At 35.5% G+C, this 21,338-nt stretch overlaps 1 protein-coding gene across 5 annotated transcripts in view; it reads left to right on the forward strand.

Moving 5' to 3' along the window:
• Nucleotides 1-21,338, forward strand: part of WDR49 (WD repeat domain 49) — a 133,323-nt gene that overhangs the window by 64,397 nt on the left and 47,588 nt on the right. For all 5 annotated transcript variants that reach the window (XM_079156380.1, XM_079156383.1, XM_079156382.1 and 2 more), the window contains 4 exons: nt 3,355-3,519; nt 6,858-6,973; nt 18,402-18,532; nt 20,545-20,643. In XM_079156380.1, the coding sequence (XP_079012506.1) occupies nt 3,355-3,519; nt 6,858-6,973; nt 18,402-18,532; nt 20,545-20,643 (511 nt within the window). The remainder of the gene's footprint in view (nt 1-3,354; nt 3,520-6,857; nt 6,974-18,401; nt 18,533-20,544; nt 20,644-21,338) is intronic.

Genomic DNA, 21,338 nt, shown 5'->3' on the forward strand with positions numbered 1-21,338 from the left:
AATGTTTGCAGATTTGAAGACTAAACCCTCTTCATTTTGTCCAGAGTGGTGGTGATATTTGAGAATTGATTCTCTCACTGTGACAGGACACCTGAGGCCAAATCATTCCTTAAAGAGGGGGCCCATGTCCTTGGTTCTTTCTGTACACCATTTTGTGGGGAATTGAGGTATTTAAGGATCCAAATAATTCAATTGCTAGTTCCCTTGGAAATTGTAAAATCTGAGGAAAGGGATGAGGATATCCTTGAGAAAAATTTACCTTTACTTATAATGCACTATATTTGTTTAGTACTTGTATTTAAGGCAAAGTCAATGAATTTCTCTTTTGCATAGACTTGAATGAACACTAATGAAAATTTCCTCCTTTCCTGTTTTATTGCTGGGCTTGATTGACATCCTGCAGTTAATATAGCTTTTAGCCATTGACCAGGTTAAAGTTCTAATTGGTTCCATTATCAATCCTGAGGCTATGTGCTCTGATCACTTGATGTCGACATAAGAAATAGACTAGTTTTATAGATGACACCAAAATACACACACATGTATACACATGCACTTGTTTGTTTATTTAATGTGATTAGTTTGGACGGATTAAGCATTTATATGTTAGAGAATTTAAAAGGACAAAAGTATGTATGGTGAAAATATCCCTTTGTGCCCCATTTCTACCTACTCTTCTTTCCCTGCAAGTAGCCAGTTTTATGAGTTCCATGAGCTATTTTTAAGGATTATTCCATTCCTATACAAGTTAACATATATATTATTTCATTCATATTATTTTGAATGACTATATAATATTCAACAATTCTTAATATTTAATATATATATCATCTAAAAGTTTTTTACACAAATGTAACCTGGTGCTTCTGTGTTTTGAATACCTGTACGTTGACCACAGCCAATGGCTCCTCCTTCCTTTTACACTGCCCAGGCCTTTGCATCTCCTTGACACTGGGTGGACATGCCAAGGGCACCCATACAGGGCTTTACATTGCTGTTTCCTTCGCTGTTTTACCCTGGTATCTATCTCCACGGCCCATTCCTTCATCTTAGTTATCTTTCCTACAATGATTCCTTGGGAAGGCCTTCACCAAGCCCCTAATTTTGTACCTACTTACAATACTCTCTTCTTTCTCTTTAGCTGTATTTTTCTTTGTAACACTTTTCACCACCAAACATCATATTTTAATATGTGCTATTTTTTCTTTTTCTTCTTCTTCTTTTTTTTTTTTTTTTTTTTTTTTTTTTTTCTTATCTGGTTGCATCTCTCCTCTCTCCCCACAAAATAAAAGGACAGAAAATTTCATGACTGGATTCCCAATGCTTAGATCCAGTACCTTGAACATTATAAGTGTTCAATAAATCCAGGGAATGAATTTGAAAGAGAAAATTACAGATTAATTAAGGAAGATGTAAAGGCTAATGGAGAATGACTGCCTTAATATTTTTGACTTCTTTGTGCCAGTACTCTGAGATACTTTTGTTCTCCTCTCCTTACTCACTGAGATTGAACTTCTAGAGATTTGATACAAAATGGAAATAAAAGAAGTAATCTGCTTTATGTGATGACACCATAAATAGCACAGATTGAAATAATAAAATCATAAACACAAATTAAACCGAACATCCCCATTGCCTGGTAGTCAATGTCTTTGGCTGCTGAAATTTTTGATTTCTGCTTCCTTAGACCTAGGACTTGAGATGCATATAAAGGACAACTAACATACCTACTGTTTTTGGAGTTGCAAGAAGACAATTAGGTGACACAGATACAGCCTCACATCTCTTGAAATTGTCTGATTAGCTCTGACAGCTTTAGATGAGAGAGACAGAAAGGACCCTGGAATTCCTAAACAGCTATTAACTCAGGTACATCAGCTGGATTGTGTTCCCATCACAGCCACGATCTGCTGACACCCATTTGCATCAGAGTGTAGTTACGAGGACAATGCAACTTCTGCTCTGCAGATTGTCATGGTCCCATCCTTACTGGCTGAGGTTTAGTCTGATAAGAGACATCCAGGAATGAACTGCACACCTAATGAGACCTGGTATTACAAAAGGTGGTATGTAAATGTGTTGCCAATATTTATTCCTTAATTACCAATAAAAATGATTTGCTAAAAATAAAGTCCCACCATCCTAGAGTTAAACCACATCCTTCATCTGCAAAGTGACATTTGATGTACTTCTTTCTTGCTAAGCCTTGAAAGCCTTTTCACCAGCATTGTTATTCTTATATTCCAGTATTGTCATAGTTAGAGTAGATTCTGGTTAATTCTGGTCATATGTTTGTGACACAGACAGTTTCAATACATTGTTTTCCTGCACACAGCACTGGAACCCAGATTGCCATAAAATGAAATCGGACTGGCTGTACGCTGTTGTCACTATTGATTCAGATTTCATGAGAAATTGTTAAACAAGCAGGGAAAGGTGATGGAAACTGATGAACAGAGTGCTCAGCCAGGTGGGCAGGAGAGAGTGTACAAAGGAGCAAAAGTGAGCAGTATTAATTTCTGATCAAATGTCTGCATTAGGGAAGAGTGGTGCCATCTATGATTCCATGGTTTGTAATGTGGATGAGGCCAGACTGTCAACAAGGAAGCAAGTCTTTACTTAGGAAATGACCTTTTAAAAATTTTATTTTGTTCTTTTTGTTTCTTTGAGGGGATATTAGCCGTCTACTTGCTACTGCAAAATTTCTTATTTTTAGACTACTCTGTGATAATCCTGTTTTGCATTCCTTTTGAAACATAAATATTTAACTCGTGGTCTTTATTTTTAGTGACACATCAATAATTGTGTTTAGCTGTAAATATATGTATATATAGTGCCTTGAGAAAAAAATCAAGGGACTCACAGCATAAAAAGCAATAGTTCTAGTAATTTGTTGAAATTAACTTATTCCTTGAATGGCTGGAAGTACTATTCTGAGTGCTAAATGAAAGCTGATACATAATAAAATGTTTCCTTTCACATAGTAAATAGTGCCAGTGCACCATAACTGGTAAAATCAGCTTTCTTATCTAAATGTGAAAGATTTATAAGTTTATTTGTGGTCGGGTTTGATTTCTGGATGGCCTCTAGACATTATGCTGAATCTTGGGTAAAGGAAGCAGATTCCTATCTTCTCCGATAAAGAGGATCATGACTTCATTACCTCAGTAGTGGCCTAGAAATTGAAATGTTATCAGCCTAACAGAAAGAAAGAAAATACATTGCAAAAAATGTTTCTAACTGTTGGGGGATCTCAGTAGAGGAAATGCATTGGCTAGATATTTTTTTTACTGAAATAAATAAGGTTGGCCCTGGATCTATATTTAATTTTTGTACAATACTATTTTCTCTTAGGTAATCAGCTCTGATGCGGGGTCTACTGTTTCCTTCTGGATGATAGACACTGGGCAGAAAATCAAAGAGTTTACTGGTTGCCATGGCAACGCAGAAATCAGCACTATGGCCCTCGATGCAAATGAGACACGGCTTTTGACTGGCAGCACAGATGGTACTGTAAAGGTGCGAACCCAAGGATGCTTTTTCTATCCAGATATGAGAAGGCTAAAATACTGTGTGAGGAGACTCAGCCACAGATTCACTTGTTTTTGCCCTACAAGAAGAACCATGAGACAAGATGAGAGCTAAATAACTTAAACTACCTCACAGCAAAGCTGCTAGGAAAATAAACCTCTGTGGAAAATGAATAAATGACTTTTCTGAATAAATTATTTAGAATAAAGACACAACTTGGCTTGCTTATTTCAGAAAGCCTTTTTCAGTGTACTGGATAAGGGACTACTTTGGGGAATAAGAGACCTGAATAATTTTCGCATGCTTCAGCTAATGTCTCTAGGCTTCTTTTCCTAAGTTTGTAAAACAAAAAATTAGGGCAACTTAAATAAACTTTTAAAGATGGCATAGATGCAGATATTTTAGAAATGAATATATAAAGTTATTCTACTTAATAATTTACATTTTTGTTATATGAAAGAGGGATAGTAGAAAAGGAGAGTAGAAAAAAACAATCATCACCTCATTTAGTGTCCATCCTAAACTGACACTATCTCATTGTTTACAGTTTTCTTATTTGTAACTGTTATTTGTTTATTCTGGGAGGAAGGTGATATTTTACTTTGCAAAGTGACCAAATTTCATGCAAAGTTAGATGCTTGCTATGTAAAATCATGGCCATCAGTGACTCTTCTCTGCTTTCATCAGCCCAGAGGGTCATGCTGGTCTGAGTGGAGATGGCTTGTCACACTTAGAGGCAACAGAAGGCTGTGTCCTGAATAAACGTTGAATGATTCTCAAACCTGTCATAACTGGGGGTCAGACAGATGGTAGACCACCTTCCATGGCAGTCTATGAAAGGGATTCCATGGTAGGTTTGTGGCACATTCAGAAAAGCTGCTGAGGAGAGAGGATCAAGAGAGCCCCTTGGATATGTAGCTAGAATATCCCAGAAATTGGGGGTGAATACCCAGGGGGCAACTGTCACTGTGAGGGAGTTACTATGGTGGGTGCAAGGGAGAATCTCTAGAAATCAGCAGAACTTGGCTCTGGGAAGGATAGATTACAAGAGGACTGGGAAGTTGGGTTTAAAGAAGTGGAACGATCATGCAGGAGATGGTAAGATATATGATTGTATGAGAACAAACCCAATCCCAATAGCTGAGGTGAAATAAAACAGAAATAAATGGAACTGGAGTGTTAGGTTGTGGAGTAGGCAAAAGGAACTCAGCACTTTCTCAATTTCCTGTCCTGGCTATGAGATTGAACTCAACAAGAACACAAGTGGATTATTTCCAAGATATACCCTTATCCTGGAAAGTAACTGACTGTTGTCTAGAGTTAAGGCAGCTAAAATTATCCCAGATAGGGGACTTAGTAGGACCTGGGACAGACAGAGCTTTGCAATACTTACTTGTACAAATTATTTTAGTCATGTTTAGAGAAAAAGAAAATAACATAACATGGGTAAAGAATAGGTACATCTCTCAATTCTCTGCAGAAGCCTTGACATCCTTGAGGTTAATGTGAATTTAGTAATATAATCGCCGCTTTTGAAGGTGCATTTATCTTTATCACAATAGCAAAACAGAATTCTTAAATCTGGCAACTTCTGCATAGGTCACATAAATCAGGGTTAAGCTGGTCTGGCTGTATCCTACAAAGAAACAAGAGTGAATGACATTTTCCTATCTCATTTATAATTTAGAATATAAATTCAGTACCTGTGTAATCAAAGAGGTGACATTAATGCCCTGTATATCATAGTTTTGAAGGATCTGTTTGTAAATTAACATTTTAAGTAATTAATGTGTACATACAATAATTTTTTTGAAATATAGAATAGATGCGCAGTGGAAAATCACTCTTTTTTCTTCTTCCCATTCCCAGCTCCTTTCCTGAGGCTACCAGTGTTATTGGTTTCTTGCACATTTTTCTAGCCTATGAGCTATGAGCTGTTCGTTTCTTGATGGTAACATGTAATGCACAAAGTTCTGCATTTTGCATTTTTCTGTCTTGGATATTAGTTAATATAAAGGCATAGAATAACTGATTTTCATCGTAAGTTTACTATGAATGAGACACCGTTGCAAGCATTTCATAAGCATGTGTGCACTGCACACTTAAGTTTGATGTTATTATTCCAATTTTACCGATGAAGAAACTTGAGCTCAAAGACGTAAAGCAACTTACTCAAGACACCATCACTGATTGAGTTTTGGAAGAGTCTAGAAGCAAGGGAACAATTTCTTTTCTTTCTTTCTTCCTTCTTTCCTTCCCTCCTTTTTTGATGCTGATGGGCCTTGCACATGAGCTCTGCAACTGAGCTATACCCCCAACCTCATTCATCCTTCTTAATGGTTACATTATACGCTACTATACGGATATTCCATATTCTGACCATTTAGTCACTTACTAATGAGCAATTAAGTTGATTCAACTTTTTAGCTTTTGTAAACAATGCTGCAAGATAGGTTTTAAAATATGTCATTCCAGACAAATTACTGTATCTGTAGGAGGATTTCTTAGAAGTTGAATTTTTTAATTAAGGGGTATATGTATTTTAATTCAGAGACATAATGTCAACTTCAGTGTCAACTCCGGGCACATCCAAATGTTCAGCTAGCCTGAAATGGAAGCTCCTTCATCCTTGCCCTTGGGTTTTATGGAGGTTTTATTATGTGGGCATGATCAGTTACATTACTGGTTACTAGTGATCACTTGAGTTTTCAGTCCTTCTCCCTAAGAAGTATTTGGGGCCAAAGTCCAGACCCTCCAAAGTTTTTTGTCTTTCCTGTGACTAATCCCCACCCAAATTTTGAGACATAATGTCAACTATGTAGGGCACCCAGTCAAAAGTCCTTTTATTAGCATACTAATGACACTGCTATCACTCTGAGATTTCAAAGGTATTTTATTTATTTATTTATTTATTTATTTATTTATTTTTTAACCAGAGAAGGGATAGAAGACTATATATATTATATTGTGATCTATGATGGTGGGTCATCACTCTCTATAATATTAGGGAGGAAGATCTGGGAAGACCAGAATGATCGAATATATAATACAATATAGTATAATATATTTTATATAGACATATTTCACAAATAAATATATACACATTCACACATATATATTTCACAGGGTCACAAAAGTGTTAAATATAATGGTTAAATCAAATGGTGAGATGATTTTCTTTAATTATTACATAGACTTACAGAGTCAACTCTAGTTCAGAATGTAAATATGAAGGTTTAAAAAGAACCTATTATACTATGTTGTTTTAGTCATAGAAGATAATTTCATTTCCTGCCTCAAAGTTGGCTTTGGTTTTTCTCTTGAAGGTATGGGACTTCAATGGCTATTGTCACCACACTCTAAATGTTGGGAAAGATGGGGCTGTGGATATTTCACAGATCCTGGTTCTTAAGAAGACGATACTGATAACAGGCTGGGAAAGGTACGGTATGCTTCATACAGCTCTGTAGGAAGGTAAAATGAGTATGTTTATATTTTAATCAAAATCTAAAAGGAGAACAATATAAAAATCTTGGCTGATTCTGAGTCATTAATGTGTTGGTGACCCAGGTGAGTGAAACTTTAGTTGGAAGTGACTCAGCATTTGGTAAATAAAATATTCTAAGGTCACATAACTTGAATGGCAATGAGAAGTGATACAAGGCTTTCTCCTGGCTTCAGGAATTTGATTTTTTCTTTAAAAGTTCCAAACATGAATGTAATAGTGCTTTCTGAGTTCCAAAAGTTTTCCAAATTTTAAAGTTAAATTATTTCTCCCCCATAGTTTTTTGGTACATTATAGTTATACACAATGGTGAGACTTGCCATATATTTGTACAAGCTAAAGTCAATAAATTCTTAATGTATGAGTTACAGTCTTCCAACTGTAAAGGGCACACTTTCCTCCCTCTTAAGTTACTGATGTTGAGTTGCAGGGCAGGACAGATGTAGCTCACTGATTTCTGTGCTGGCCTGCTTCATATTACTGCATAACAGGGCCTTCCACAGCCCACTTACTCTTCCTGTGGAGTGTTTCTTACATTTCATTACAAGGAAAATTACTTCTATTTCCTTTTGTTTTTTCCTGAGAGAGCAAAGACATCATAAATGGGCCTTTTTCTATGGTATTATATAAACCATAAGGAAAACTAAAGTGTGATATGTTTTGAAAAGATATTGTCCATAAATTCAATAGTTCACAAAATATTGCTCTAACAGGCAATTTGCCCAATGTTATTCATTGTAAAATTATGTTGTTAATGGTCCAAATCTAGGATTAAGTCAGATTTTATACCTAGAAAACCAGGAGTGTATATTTTTTTCTAGGGCAAATGAGCAAACACTGGGTAGCAAATGTAGTCTCATACACTGCTTCATTTTCACAGTCTTTTGATAATAAGAAAGTACAGTACAGTACAGATTATTCTACCTGAATATTAAGAACTAATTTAATAATTCTTACCTTTGAAGGACAGGCCTCTACACATCCCTGGGAGCAACCATGATCCATTATCAACTACTTCAACAGTCTATGGCCTAAAGACCTCTGTAATTAGGCCATGGCAATGAATAAATAAGTTTAATTCTCTAACACCACAGCAGGATATTTGTGGTTCCAAGCTGACCCAGTTTAAATGTTGAACATAACAAAAAGACATTAAAAAAACCTAATCAGTGTAAGTCAAAAATCAGGAGATGTTATTTTATTTAATTTTTTGTTCTTTTAAAGTATTTTTATTTTATTTAATTCATAGACCATGCAATTAACTTGTTACAATAAAATATTTTTTGATACATTCAGAGATCATTTTTAAAATTTTTGTTGCTAGCCATAGTTAGAAATCAGCATCCAATCTTAGCTTACAAAAAATACTTACAAGGGAAAATTTAAGAGTCTATGAAGTTACTAAAGAGTGACTTAAAGAAACATCTGGTATTCTGGTCTATGTTGGTGGGTCATCACTGAGGTCTTAGGGAGGAGATCTGGAAAGACCAGGATGAGAGTTAAAAAGAGACGTCACTGCTCGTGTTCCTCCAACTTCATCCTTCTTGAAGTTATCAGCCCTTGGATCCCTTTGTTGGAATTAAAAACAGAATCAATACATTATCATTCCTATTATTTCACTTTTATATTGGTGGACTTAACATTTTTATTTTCTGAGTCAGAGGTGTTATGTTAGAATGGATTTTGCAGGATCTAAGACAGGATCCTTATTACCAGGAGGCAAAGGCAAGAGGGCAAACAGTTTTTGGTTGTATTTGGAGAAATATGGACTATTAATCCAGCTCCTTAACAGTGATTAGAGAAGAAATGACTGCAAGATTGACAGTCAGTTTATTAAGCTTTCTGTAAAGCCCAGTGAGAGCCGGTTAGGTTAAGCTGTAGCTTTAACTTCAGGCTCTATCTAAGTACAGAGATTGGTTTGATAATTTTGCCCAGGGCAGAAAAGAAATTACATTCATCGAGTGAGGAACCTAATATGCCATTTAATTTATTTTATTTTTAGTGCTGTGAAGCAGTTAGCACTTTACACACATTGTCTAATTTAATCCTCATCTTTATCTTAGAAGGTAGGCAATATTCTATAGATATCTTGAATATCTGTCTTCAGTTCTTATTTCTCTAAGCTCAACTTATCTATTTGCTTGCTGGATGTGTCTGACTGTGACTTCAAATCTAACATGATCTAAACTGTATTCATTATATATCCCCCTCTCTAAAGTGTTCTTTTTGTTTTACATTTGGAGGTTCAGTTAATGCCAGGAGGTCTGGACTTCTGCCTTAGTTCTCCCTTCTCACTTAACCTCATAAACAGTGGTCCCTAAGTCTTGCCTGTTTTATATCTTAGATAGTTCTTAAACTGCACCCATGAGTATCACAGCTGTACCAGTCAAAGCATCATTTCCACTTGGATGGCTTCTAGAGCCTTTTAATTTGTCCTTTGTTCCAGTGATGTCCACTTCTCACTCTTTAAGCAGATTCTGTACACTTAAGCAACAATGATTTCTTTTACAATGAAGTCTATCTATGCTATTCCCTTATTTAAAACTTTTCAGAATGTCTGCAAGATAAATCTAACCTCTCTCTGGTCTGGACTTATTTTTTGTTCTCTAGTTCCATTTTTACACTTTCTTGTGTCTATTCTAAACTTTATCAGATATAAACCTGCTGTCAGGATGTCCCCATACAAAGTACTGTATTTCACATCCCTGTGCCTTTATCCCTTTTCCTTATCTAGAAATTTTTCCACTTTTTCTTTTCTTTTTTTTATGTGGCTGACATTTATTCCTATTTCCAGGCTTGTTAAGATACCTTCTCTATCAGGATATTCCCTTTAACTTCCAAGATGAAAATATGTACTCCATGTGTCTTTTGTGCTCTCTAGTCTTTTGTACTCTATTTAACTTAGGGAAAAAAAATCTTATTAGATACACAATTATATTTGTTTTTTATTGATGAATTGTAAATTAAACACAATAGCTTATACACAGTAGTAGGATTCATTTATGTCATAGTCATCCATACATATGACATAATCTGATCAATTTCATTTCCCAGTAACTTCCCTTTCCTGTTCCCTTCCTTCTTCCCTCTCCCAATCACCTTGCTCTACTTTACTGGTCTGCTTTCCATTATTATTATTTCTTAATTAGTGCACTGTACCTACGGTTTGGTTTGGGTAGTTGATACGTGAGACGATGCAAGAATGTTCAGAGGTGAATGATTAGGGTTATGAGAGTAATGACCTAATTGGTGGATTAATTTACTTAAATGGATAAACCGGGCGGTAACTATAGGTAAGTAGGGTGTGAATGGAGAAACATATCGCTGGGGACATCTTTGTAGTTTATATTTTGTGATGAGTTAATCTCTCTCTCTCTCTCTCTCTCTTTCTCTCTCTCTCTCTCTGCCCCTCTCTCTCTCTCTCTGCTTCCTGATTGCTATTTCCTGAATTGCTTTATTCTGTCATGTCCTTCTGCCATGATATTCTGTCTCACTTTGGGCCAGAGCTATGAAGTCCATCAACCATAGACTAAAATCACTGCAACCACAAGCCTAAAACAAAATTTTCCTTCTCTAGGTTGTTCTTGTCAGATCTTTTGGTCAAAGCAAGGAAAACCAAGGAAAAGCGGACTAAATAATATATATAAAAGTGAAATTCATGGCATATATATATATATATACATACATATATATACATTGAGATCATATATATACATTGAGATGTGTATATACATATATACATTGAGATCAGGTGTCGTGATGCCTTTAGCATTGCTTTTTGCTGGCGGTCCCCACCCCTGCCACTTAGAATTGCTGTGGCTCTTCTTTGTCTTTGTTCTTTCATATGCATTCTAGGACTGTTTTCTATTTCTGTGAAGAATGTCATTGTTATTTTGATGGGAACTGCTTTGAATCTGAGATAACTTTTGGTAATATGGCCATTTTGCTAATATTAATTCGGTCTTTCAAAGAACATGGAATGTATTCCCATCTTCTAATGTCTTCGATTTATTTCTTTGGAATTCTTTAAATTTTATTATAGAATTCTTTCACCTCCTTGGTTAGATTTATTTTCATTTATTCCCAATGGAACCATTTTTAAGATTTCCTTCTGAGTAGATTTATTATTGGTGTATAGGAAAGCTGTTAATTTTGTATGTTCATCATGTATCCTGCAATTGCTGAACTTGTTTATCTGTTCTGGAATTCTTCTAGTGGAGTTTTTTTGGGTCTTTTAAGTGTAGGATCATGTCATCTGTGAACAGAGATAAATGAACTCTTCCTATTTGTATCCCTTTAATTTTCTTTTCTTGTCAAATTGCTCTGGCTAAAATTTCAAGTACCATATTAAATCGGAGTGGTAACATCCTTGCCATGTTCCTGATTTTAGAGAAAATGCTTTCAGTTTTTCCCCATTTAGTATGATGTTGACTTTGGGCTTGTTGCATTACTCATCTATTTATTGAATAGATAAGGAAACTGAGATTACACAATCTTTGTAAGAGGCAAGCAACACTGATATCTCTCTCTTCACCATGGTTTAGAAGGCAAAGTATTATCAATCCTCTTTACATGAAAGAAAATTAAGGCTTTAAGAGACAGGGTAGACTAATGAAGTTTACAAAGCTACTAGGTTGCTATCCATGTCATAGTCTTTCCTTCAGTCCTGTAATGGACTTGTTGCAAATAGAGTTATAAAACCATGCAAAAGTAACTATGTATATATGTTTTAAAACAAATGATTAAGAAAACATTCAAATGATTGAGTAGGTTGGTTATTTCAAACAAAGCTAATCAATCGGTTTTGTGCATATGAAGAAACACAAAAAATGTTATCAGTTTAGCAAGATCTCAGATGTTTCGCTTAGTATATTTTTTCCCTAATATATATTATAAAAACTTCATCTTTGTGGAAAACACTGAGTAAGGAACTATAGTAGACAGAATATGAAAAATCATAATTCCTGCTGTCAAGAGCATCACAATTTGAAGAGTCAACATGTAAAAGGCAGGATATCTTAAATGCCATTGTAAAATGGTACTAAAAAAATGAATTAGAGAGCCCATGTTGTTTATTTAGGAATACAGTCATTTATATCAGAATTTATCTGTCCAATAAAACAATCTCAAAATTCAAACTGCTAGAAGTGTATTTTCTGTTTTTAAGGCCAAATATACTTAGAGACAAAGTTGTAAATCGAGATAGATCAATTAAAGATATCTCTTTGACTCCTTGGTCACATTTATGTTGCTCACATTAAATGAAAGGATTATCAATTATCTTTAAATTTGTTTGAAGTAGGCATGTAATATGTATAGCTATGGTAAAATCAAATAAATATTCCTATTTCTTTAAAGATTTTTTAGCCCGCTCTAAATTCAGTGATTTAATACTAACAACTCATTAAAGAGTATACCTAGTTTTCCTTCTTTATTTCTCTCTTTTGTGTAAAGGAGAATTCTCTGTTTTCTCCCCAGCCTCCCCAAGTTATAATTGAAAATGATTTATATTTATGGTATACAAGGTTGATGTTTTGGTATTTGCATACATCATCAGATGATTAATTCAAGCTAATTACTATACCCGTCATGTTAAATAAATGTCATATTTTTGTGAGAAACCTTTGTTCATGAATATTTTAAACTCCTTAAAAATATAGATATATACAAATACTAAAAAGAGACTTTCATGTAATTTAAAATTGAAAATTTCTCTGAAAATATTATTGATAATAATATCCTTTGAGTTCTGTAAACAGTAGGTGCTCAGAAAATATCTAGTGCTATAGTTATTTATTAAGCCTCTGTCTTGCACAATAATCAGACTATATATGCAGTTTTCATATGAGGTGTCAGGAATTAAAGTAGTTCATTACAGGTTTAATTTGATTTTTAAGTGTTTTCTAAGGTAAATGACATTAAGGATTTGAAGTTACCTAGGAATAAAACTTAACTTATCCATTACAAGATATTAAATTCTTAATAATTGCCTTACTAAGAAACTATAACCCCATATGACTCAATTAATTTCTATTATTAGGCTAAGAATCAGAGTGGAAAGTTCCAAAGTTGTAACTTATTCTAAATTAGCCATACTGGAACTAAGGAGAGAGAAAGTATTTTTGAAATTCACAAATAATCCTCAGATCTAATTTTGTGATTATCCCAGTGTCCAAAAATCTGATTCCACAAATTTTAGGAAGAAGAAAATAAGAAAGAAATCCAGATGAATTGATTCATGTTGAATTTATTCTCTGTTCTTTTAAGTATTCTTTAAGCCTAAAGAGCAATATATCGAAGGATAGCCATTATCAAGACTTATGATAATTGGACCAACAACACATGAACAATTAACCTCCAAGGGAAGAAATAATTGCATTCTTGTCGACTCTCAATCACTACAAGGTTAGGATTCAGTCTAAACATTATTTTTAGGCCTGGGAATCTAACTCGATGGTAGAATGGGTACTTAATATGCTCAAGACTCTGGATGCAATCCCAAGTACCCCCTATACACACCAAAACAACAACAACAACAAAAAAAATTAATTTTCTTAACCTTATCATGCTAGAAAAAGTTTTTTTTTCTTTTTCGTTTTTTGTTCTTTGCACTTGACAGGAAAACTAATTTCCTTCTCACAGAATTGGCCCTCCTATCTGAATTCTGAATTAGATATGCAATCCTCTTCACAAGATGATGAAATGGCTCAGTAGAGATGCTCTCAGGATTTCAGATGTGAGGTGTGTGATGGAGCTAGTAAACTCCTCATGCCCTGAAAATGCCCTGAAAATTGACTCATTCTGAACTTTAATTTTACTCTTGGCAAAAGTAAAAATTAAAAAAAACAAAAAACAAAAAACATTGTCTTAGAAATGGAAAAAGTGAGAACCACAGTGTGAATTTTAAAGGTATTTTCAGGACAACTGTCATTTCACATCAAAGTTTCAGGTTACGCTTCAAGGGAAGGTGTCAGGTAATTAGTTTTTCAGCATTTTGACACATAAGGTCAAATACCAGAAGGGTTACTTTTTACACCATCTTATAAAATGCATTCTGTTCCTTTGGGTGGTATTTCCTGAATATATTTAGTATATCTCTTTAATATGACTCTTGGTAAAAAGACATTTGACACTGAATCCTGGTCTAGAGATAAAGGTGTAGGATTAAACTCTTTCCTTTCACTCCCACCCCACACTCTCCATCCTCCAAGGAAACTCTTTTCAACCAAACTTACTAGTAGCTATTCTAAGCTATTCTAACATTGAACTGTAACTTTAGAACTTAAAATTGTCTTAGCTATATCTGACTAAACCTCAAAAATATTATTCAAGTAATACTTTAATTAAAATTGTTCATTATTTTTAAACATGGAAGAAAAATTTTATATCAATTCAGCATATATTTATTACCTATTTATTACCTATTATGTGCTTAGTGTCATACTGGGCACTGATGATGCAGAAAGAAAAAAAAGCTTACTTTATAGCATATGAAACATAAAATAAACAGACAAATAAATACAAAACACCATGCTATCCAATGAGAAACATTTCAAAGAAAAACGAGGCAGAGTGAGGACTGAGAGACCCAAGGGAGAGACTTGAGATAGGGTGGTCAGAAAAGTCTTACCAGAGGAAGTGACATTTAAGCAGACAGTTTTCCCTTACCCATTTGCCAGATATTTATTGAACACTCTGCATGTGTGGATCACTATGTTGGCTACTGTGGGTTATGGAACGAGACATGATCCTGATATCTTAAGAACTTACAATCTATCCAAGGAGTTGAAATAATGAATAATCTATCCAAGGAGTTGTAATATTGTAAGTGGAATGATGTAAGAGTTCAGAAGAAGGAACTCTTTCTTTAAATCCTAGTTATTACAGAAACCTACTGGAATAAGACTGGACTTAGAGAATGGCGTGGATGGGTAGATGTGGGCTCCATGCGGAAGGAAGTCCACAGGGGGAAACAAGAGTATTCCATGTGTAAAAATAGTGCTAAAAACATAAAGGACACTTAGAGAACAAGGATATGGTTTGGGTTGGACGAGAAGCTGTACTGCAGAAACTTACCCCCTAAATGCCCCCAATAGTTCAAAACACAGCTCTTGAAAGAAATAAATTGATTTGAGTTTGTATTCTGTCTTAAAAATTTAGACAAACTTTCCATTTTATTGCATGACTTCATCTGTCTTTGTTTTAATGGAAATAGTAATTTCTCCAAAACTGTATAAAACACAATTAAATACAGCACACTGTATTTACCCTATGGCTTCTAGAGCCACTGCCAAATAGGTAGTTGGTTATTCACATATAACTTTGAAAAGAAAGAATATAAGAACCAATAATTCTAAAGAAGTAGATTGGACCTATATATTATTGGATGTTGAAAAGCAGCTCCACATATTTGAATTTTATCATGTAGGAAATGGAAAACTAGTAAATATTCTTAAGGCAATTAGCCTCATCTTTATCATATTTCCTCTAACTAGATTGCTTTCCTCTTTCAAGTCCTACACATCTTTTATGGCCCCTTTTTAAATATCAGTCTTTATGTAAACCTTCTGTGACTTCTACTCAGGAATTTCATGTCAGTTGATTAGTATTTCCTTGGTACTTACCACCTTTCATGTTGCATTTTAGTAAGTTTATGCTCATAGCTTTTTACAATTCAGATATGAGGTGTTCCAAGAGAAGTTATGTGTGAGACAATGCAGGAATGTTCAGAGGTGGAATGATTGGATTAGGAAAGCTACAACCTAATCAGTGGATTAATACATTTGATGGGCTAATCATTTCAAAGGATTACTGCATTGGGGGCTAACTGTAGGCAGGTGGGATGTGGCTGGAGTAAGTAGGTCCCTGAGGTGATGCCTTAGAGGTTTATATTTTCCCCCTGGTGTCTTAATTTCTCTCTCTGCTCCCGGGCTGCTATAAGCTGAGCAAGAACATTTCCCCTGCCATGCCCTTCTGCTATGATGTTCTGCCTTGCCTCAGGCCTGGTGCTATGGAGTTGCCGGCCGTGGACTGTGAACTGTGAGCAAAATAAACTTTTTTCCCTCTAAGTTGACAGAGACAAAAAACAGACTAGCACACAGCTCTCAACCTGTAATACCATTAACAGGAAATTTAACACAGAAGCAAGACATGTTTATAGAATGAATGGACCTTAAGAACCCCAGAACTAAATGAGTAATCTAGTAGTAGGATGAAGAATAGGGCAGACTAGAAGCAGTGAAACTGGTAGGAGACTGTTGCAATTGTTCAACCACGAGGTAGTATGCACTGGACTAGAAAGCTATCTCTGGCTGTTTAAATTTATTAAAAAGGAAGAAATGGCTATGTGACATATGTCAGAGGTAAAATGTAAGCATTTGATTTGCCTGGGGGAGAGAACTACACACAGGAGGCTATAATGCTGGTGTATTTGGGAATCAGGATGGGAGGCTGGTGTGGAGGGAAGATGGCGAGGTTTGGTTTCTGGTGTATTAATATTGTTTGCTGATGGAAGCACTGTATGGAATTGTCAACTGGCAAATGGATACTATTCAACAACTGGCAGAAGTTATGAATGAAGGTCAGCTTTAGAGCATATGTATAGAACTGAGATGGGAACTATGGTTGTACACTGGATCTCTGATTAAGCTAGTTTGAATGGATAGAGAGGAGTGGAAGAAAGGCATTGAAGAATATCCATATTAAAGGGGCTAGAGAAAGAAGGGAGAAGGAAGTAGAGACTAAGTAATGGAAGGTAAGGAGGCAGAAAGAGAAGCAAGAAGTACTGAAAAAAGAGGAGTTTCAAGGAGAGAGAGAGTTACCTCCATCCAAGGCTGAGGAGGTTAACTGGTAGAGCAATTAGGAGACTTTCAGAATGGTGGGAAGAAAAGCACAATTTCAAAAAGGTGAAGAGAGAATGATAGAGAAGACCCAAAACATAGGGTTTAAAATGTTCATTTGAGAAGTGGGTAGCTCTAGAAGGAAGAAGAGGCTTAGCACAAGCTGGCCAATGGAGCTCAGACCACATAAAAATAAGGTGGTGCTGATGGCCCTACAATTTAATATCAACAATCTGTCCTTCTCAACTAGGAACCAGGCATTTCATCCTCTACCCATTCTGGTCTGTTCTGAAATTTTTTAGCAGTGCTCCAGGATTCTTAGTATTCTCACTGTTCAAAATATATCTGTCCTATATCCCATTTCTTTGGAATGGTATTCTCCAAATGAGATCCACTTTAAGATAGAGTGTACTCCAAGAGGATAGATATGAAACCACCTTCATATAGGAAATGTTAATATGTTAAACATCCTGAGATACTTTGGTGAAAGAAACCTTATTGATTTTGCTTCAACTACCTACAAGTATTCAGAGACCCATCCTACTTTTTATTATTACTGATACAAAACTCTCACTAGTTTCATAGTACCTGTGTGGGGAAACTGCGCTTTAGGGTTTTGGAAATGAATAATTAATCCAGTAAATGGATATGTGTTTGGTGTTAATGGTTATAAAAGAATAATTAACCTCCAGACGTTAAAGATTCATAATTTACCAGAGAATTCAATGAGAGAATCTAGAAGAAAGCCATTTATTAGTCTTTTGTTTGTTTGTTTGCTTCTGTGCCAAATACCAGAGATAAACAACTCAAAGGATAGATTTATTTTGACTCATTATGTTTTCAGAGGTTTCAGTCTATGTTGGCTGGCTGCAGTGGTTTGGGCCTAAGATGAGGCTGATCATCATGGCAGAAGAGTGGAGTGGAGGGAAACTGTTCTGCTTATGGAAGCCAAGAAGGGGTGAGGGAGGGAGGGAGAGAGAGAGAAAGAGAAGGAAACAGAGAGAGAGAGAAGCAGAGAGGTAGTTGGGACAAGATATAGTCCCCAGTGCCATGCCCCCAAGTAATCTACTTCCATTGCTTATAGTTTCCACAACCTCCTGGTAGTCCATTCAAATCATTAATCCATCAAATGGATTAATCCACAGCCTTCCTGGCCCAATCATTTTCTAAAAAAATCCCATCTCTGAACATTGCTGCACTGGGGACCAAGCCTTCAACACACATGACTTTGGGGGACTTTCTAGATCCAAACCATAGCAAGGGGGAAGCTAAATGTTATGAATGACAAGAGGGTCAGTGTAGACATTTACTGATTTACTTTTCCCCATTTATTTATTTGTTTGTGGTGCTGAGAATTGAATTCAGGACCTTTTGCTGGGCTATGCAAGTGTTTTGTCCCTGAGCTAAATCGCCAACCCCAACCTAGTATTTTAGACTTCTCAAATCACATGACTCAAGTGGATAATGGCTGCTCGATACCTGTATCAATTTCAGATTCACAGCTAAATTCCATATCCTTTTACTAGAGCTATTACTGTGTTTCGACCCCAAAATTTCAATCGATTTTTCATCCAGCCTGAAGAATGGAAAGGAGGAGTATGGCACCAAGACGATATCCTGTGTGCTGCCTTTTTACCTCCACAAACTCTTGCTACAGGTAAATTGAACCTTCACAGTTGGGTGGAGACAGTTGGGTTTGTGTTGGTTCACTTTAACAAAAACTTTTCTCAACTGAAAAATGAATATATTTTCTAAAGAAATAGTGCTTACCTTTAAACCACCTTTCAGTCCTTATTTCTAGGGCAATATATTCATGCTGATATCCATCAGTTCCTATGGTTGGGGCTCTCTGGCTTCTCATTCTGGCCACAGCATAACACTATGAAAGTTATTTAAACATTAAATCATAGTTTCTTCTGGCTAATAATCTTATATTTATATTATAGTTTTAAACTACAAATTACCTGTGTGTTTATCTTTGTGTTTGGCATGCAATAAGCACATCGATCATTATTAGCTTTAATTTTTATTGTCCATTTTCCAAGAGTAGAATTATGATTGTTGAATACAAATCACACATTGGTGGTACTCAGATGTTTCACAATGGGAACATTTAACCCCTTGGTATAATTAAGCTCAGAAAATATTCATTGAGATGTCCTCATGAAATGTCCAAATCCAAACTCTTAATACAGTTCCATTGGCTGTATAATATATACTTTGTATAATATATACTTTGATGTAATATATTAAAGGGTATGAAAAATCTTATAAAAGCAATTTATAGAAACCAATTATACCTTTTGAGGTCCATATTTTCACAGCTTAAATTTTTTTTTATAGAATCTAAAGTGTTATCTATCAGGTAAGAGGAGTGAAAACATGCCAGAGAAGAGCTGAAGTGTCATTCTATGAGATTTACTGATCTACATTTAAGGTTTCAGTATTTTTTTAGGACTTACCTGATTGTCTTCTGGTAGGGCTAACACTTTACAGCTTCTGGAAGTCCTCACATTCAGGCAGGGTCACATCCTGAATTGTGATGGAGATAGTGAACTATACAGTTTGTGTGGTTGTTACTGTGAAAGTGTTGTAAAATACCATTGTATTGGTGAATAGATCATCTCTTCATTCATTCTCCTTCTGTTAGTTCTGTGTGAAAATGTTCAGTCAAGCACCTCACAAATAGAGCATCCAAACATTATGAGAAGGTGGGTATGCTGTGGATATCTGATCTGAGTTAAACAGGCTGCTCTTTCCAGGACAGTGCAGAGTTTTGTGTGCATTTCTCTGGCCTCTCCAGATCCCAAGGAAGTCACTATCTGTATGTCCCACTTAAACTCAACCCTCCACTTAACATTGACACCCTGCCAAGGACTCTGTTAATCTCCTTGAGCCACTGAGCATGGTGATATGGGCATTGCTGCATTTTCCCTCCACAGAATAGGCTTGGCTGATGTAGCCTCACTTTGAGCTTTTTTCTGTTTCCTGTGAAGAGAAATAGTGAGTACTTTCTGCACGAAGAATTTTAGGTTTTCAAAATGCAATGTTTAATTAAAAAACATGGGAAGGAAGGAATGGAAAGAACACACACACACACACACACACACACACACACACACACACAAGGGTGTGGGGAACAGAAATCTAGGAGAACTTGATTCGCTTGTTCTTAATAATAAAAAGAGTAAGATAATAATTAACACTTTTCAATTCTTACATTGTGCTCAGCACCATTCTATATTCTTTTCATTCTTCACAACAACCTGGTAAAAGAAATACAATTATTAACCCAGTTTTGTAGATGATGAAATTATGGCATCAAGTAGAGTTAAATATCATGTGCAAGGTTACACAACTAATAAGTTGCAGAACTTGAACTGAAACTTAAATTGTTTAAATGCAAAGCCCTTATTCTGAATATTTGATTACTCCAAAAGAAGGTAAGAGAAATTTTTAGACACCTACTACATAGGTTATTATGTGAGGATTTTAAATCAAAAGTTAGTAAAAAATAAGTTTTCTTTCATGTCTCCAAAAATATAGAAAGAATGCCTACTATGTGCCAGATTCTGTGTATGAGGCATCGATAATGTATTCTAATTATTATTGCATGAATTTTCTATCAAAATTTTTGACAACTTATATTCTTTATCATGGCTCATGTAGGGAGTTATGATGGAGAAATTGTTTTGTGGAACAATAGCACAGAAAATGCTCACCATGTACTTCACCCTGATTACCAGAAGTTACTAAAATCACAATCAGGTGAGTGCAAATTTGAAACTAAAATGATGCAACCGAGTCAGACCATGTAGGACTAGTTGTTTATGCCTGTATCTAAAGCAGCTTACTGCCAAATTATAGATGATCAGCTATAAGCACAAAGGATTAGCGATAACGTTGTCTTGTCAAAGTGACTAAAAAGAACCTTGAGATTTACTTGGCTTAGCAAATTCTCCATGGCATGTTGTTTCTTCTCTTTATGCTACATCAGCATGTCTGTATTACTGACAGCAGGGAGCAGGTCTCTTATTTTTATCTAGCTCAGTCTTTGCCAATAAACCTTGCCAAATTGCCTTTGAGTGAACCTTGGGTACCCCTTGGTAGGAAAATGGGAACTGTGTTCATTTGATTGGCTGTTCAGACTCAATCTGGGGCTTCTATTAAATATTATACCACCTGGAAATCTTAAATTATTCCTCACTTTAGAAATCTGCGAGGAGCATTAGACAGGAGTATGTTGTACTTTATGGGAATTTAACAGAGCACATGAATATTTTAGACTTAAGCAAAATATCCTGACAATTACCTTTCACATTTTATTTGAATTTTGTTAAATACTAAAGTTTTTTTCCTTAGACTAATTTATTTGGGCAATGAATATGTCATTCCTCATGACTGGGCCAGGTTCTGTTGTCTCAATTGGATAAGCTCACAGAGAATGAATTCAACCTTAGGAA

Source organism: Sciurus vulgaris, assembly GCF_902686455.1.
Source record: "Sciurus vulgaris genome assembly, chromosome: 10".
NCBI lineage: Eukaryota > Metazoa > Chordata > Mammalia > Rodentia > Sciuridae > Sciurus > Sciurus vulgaris.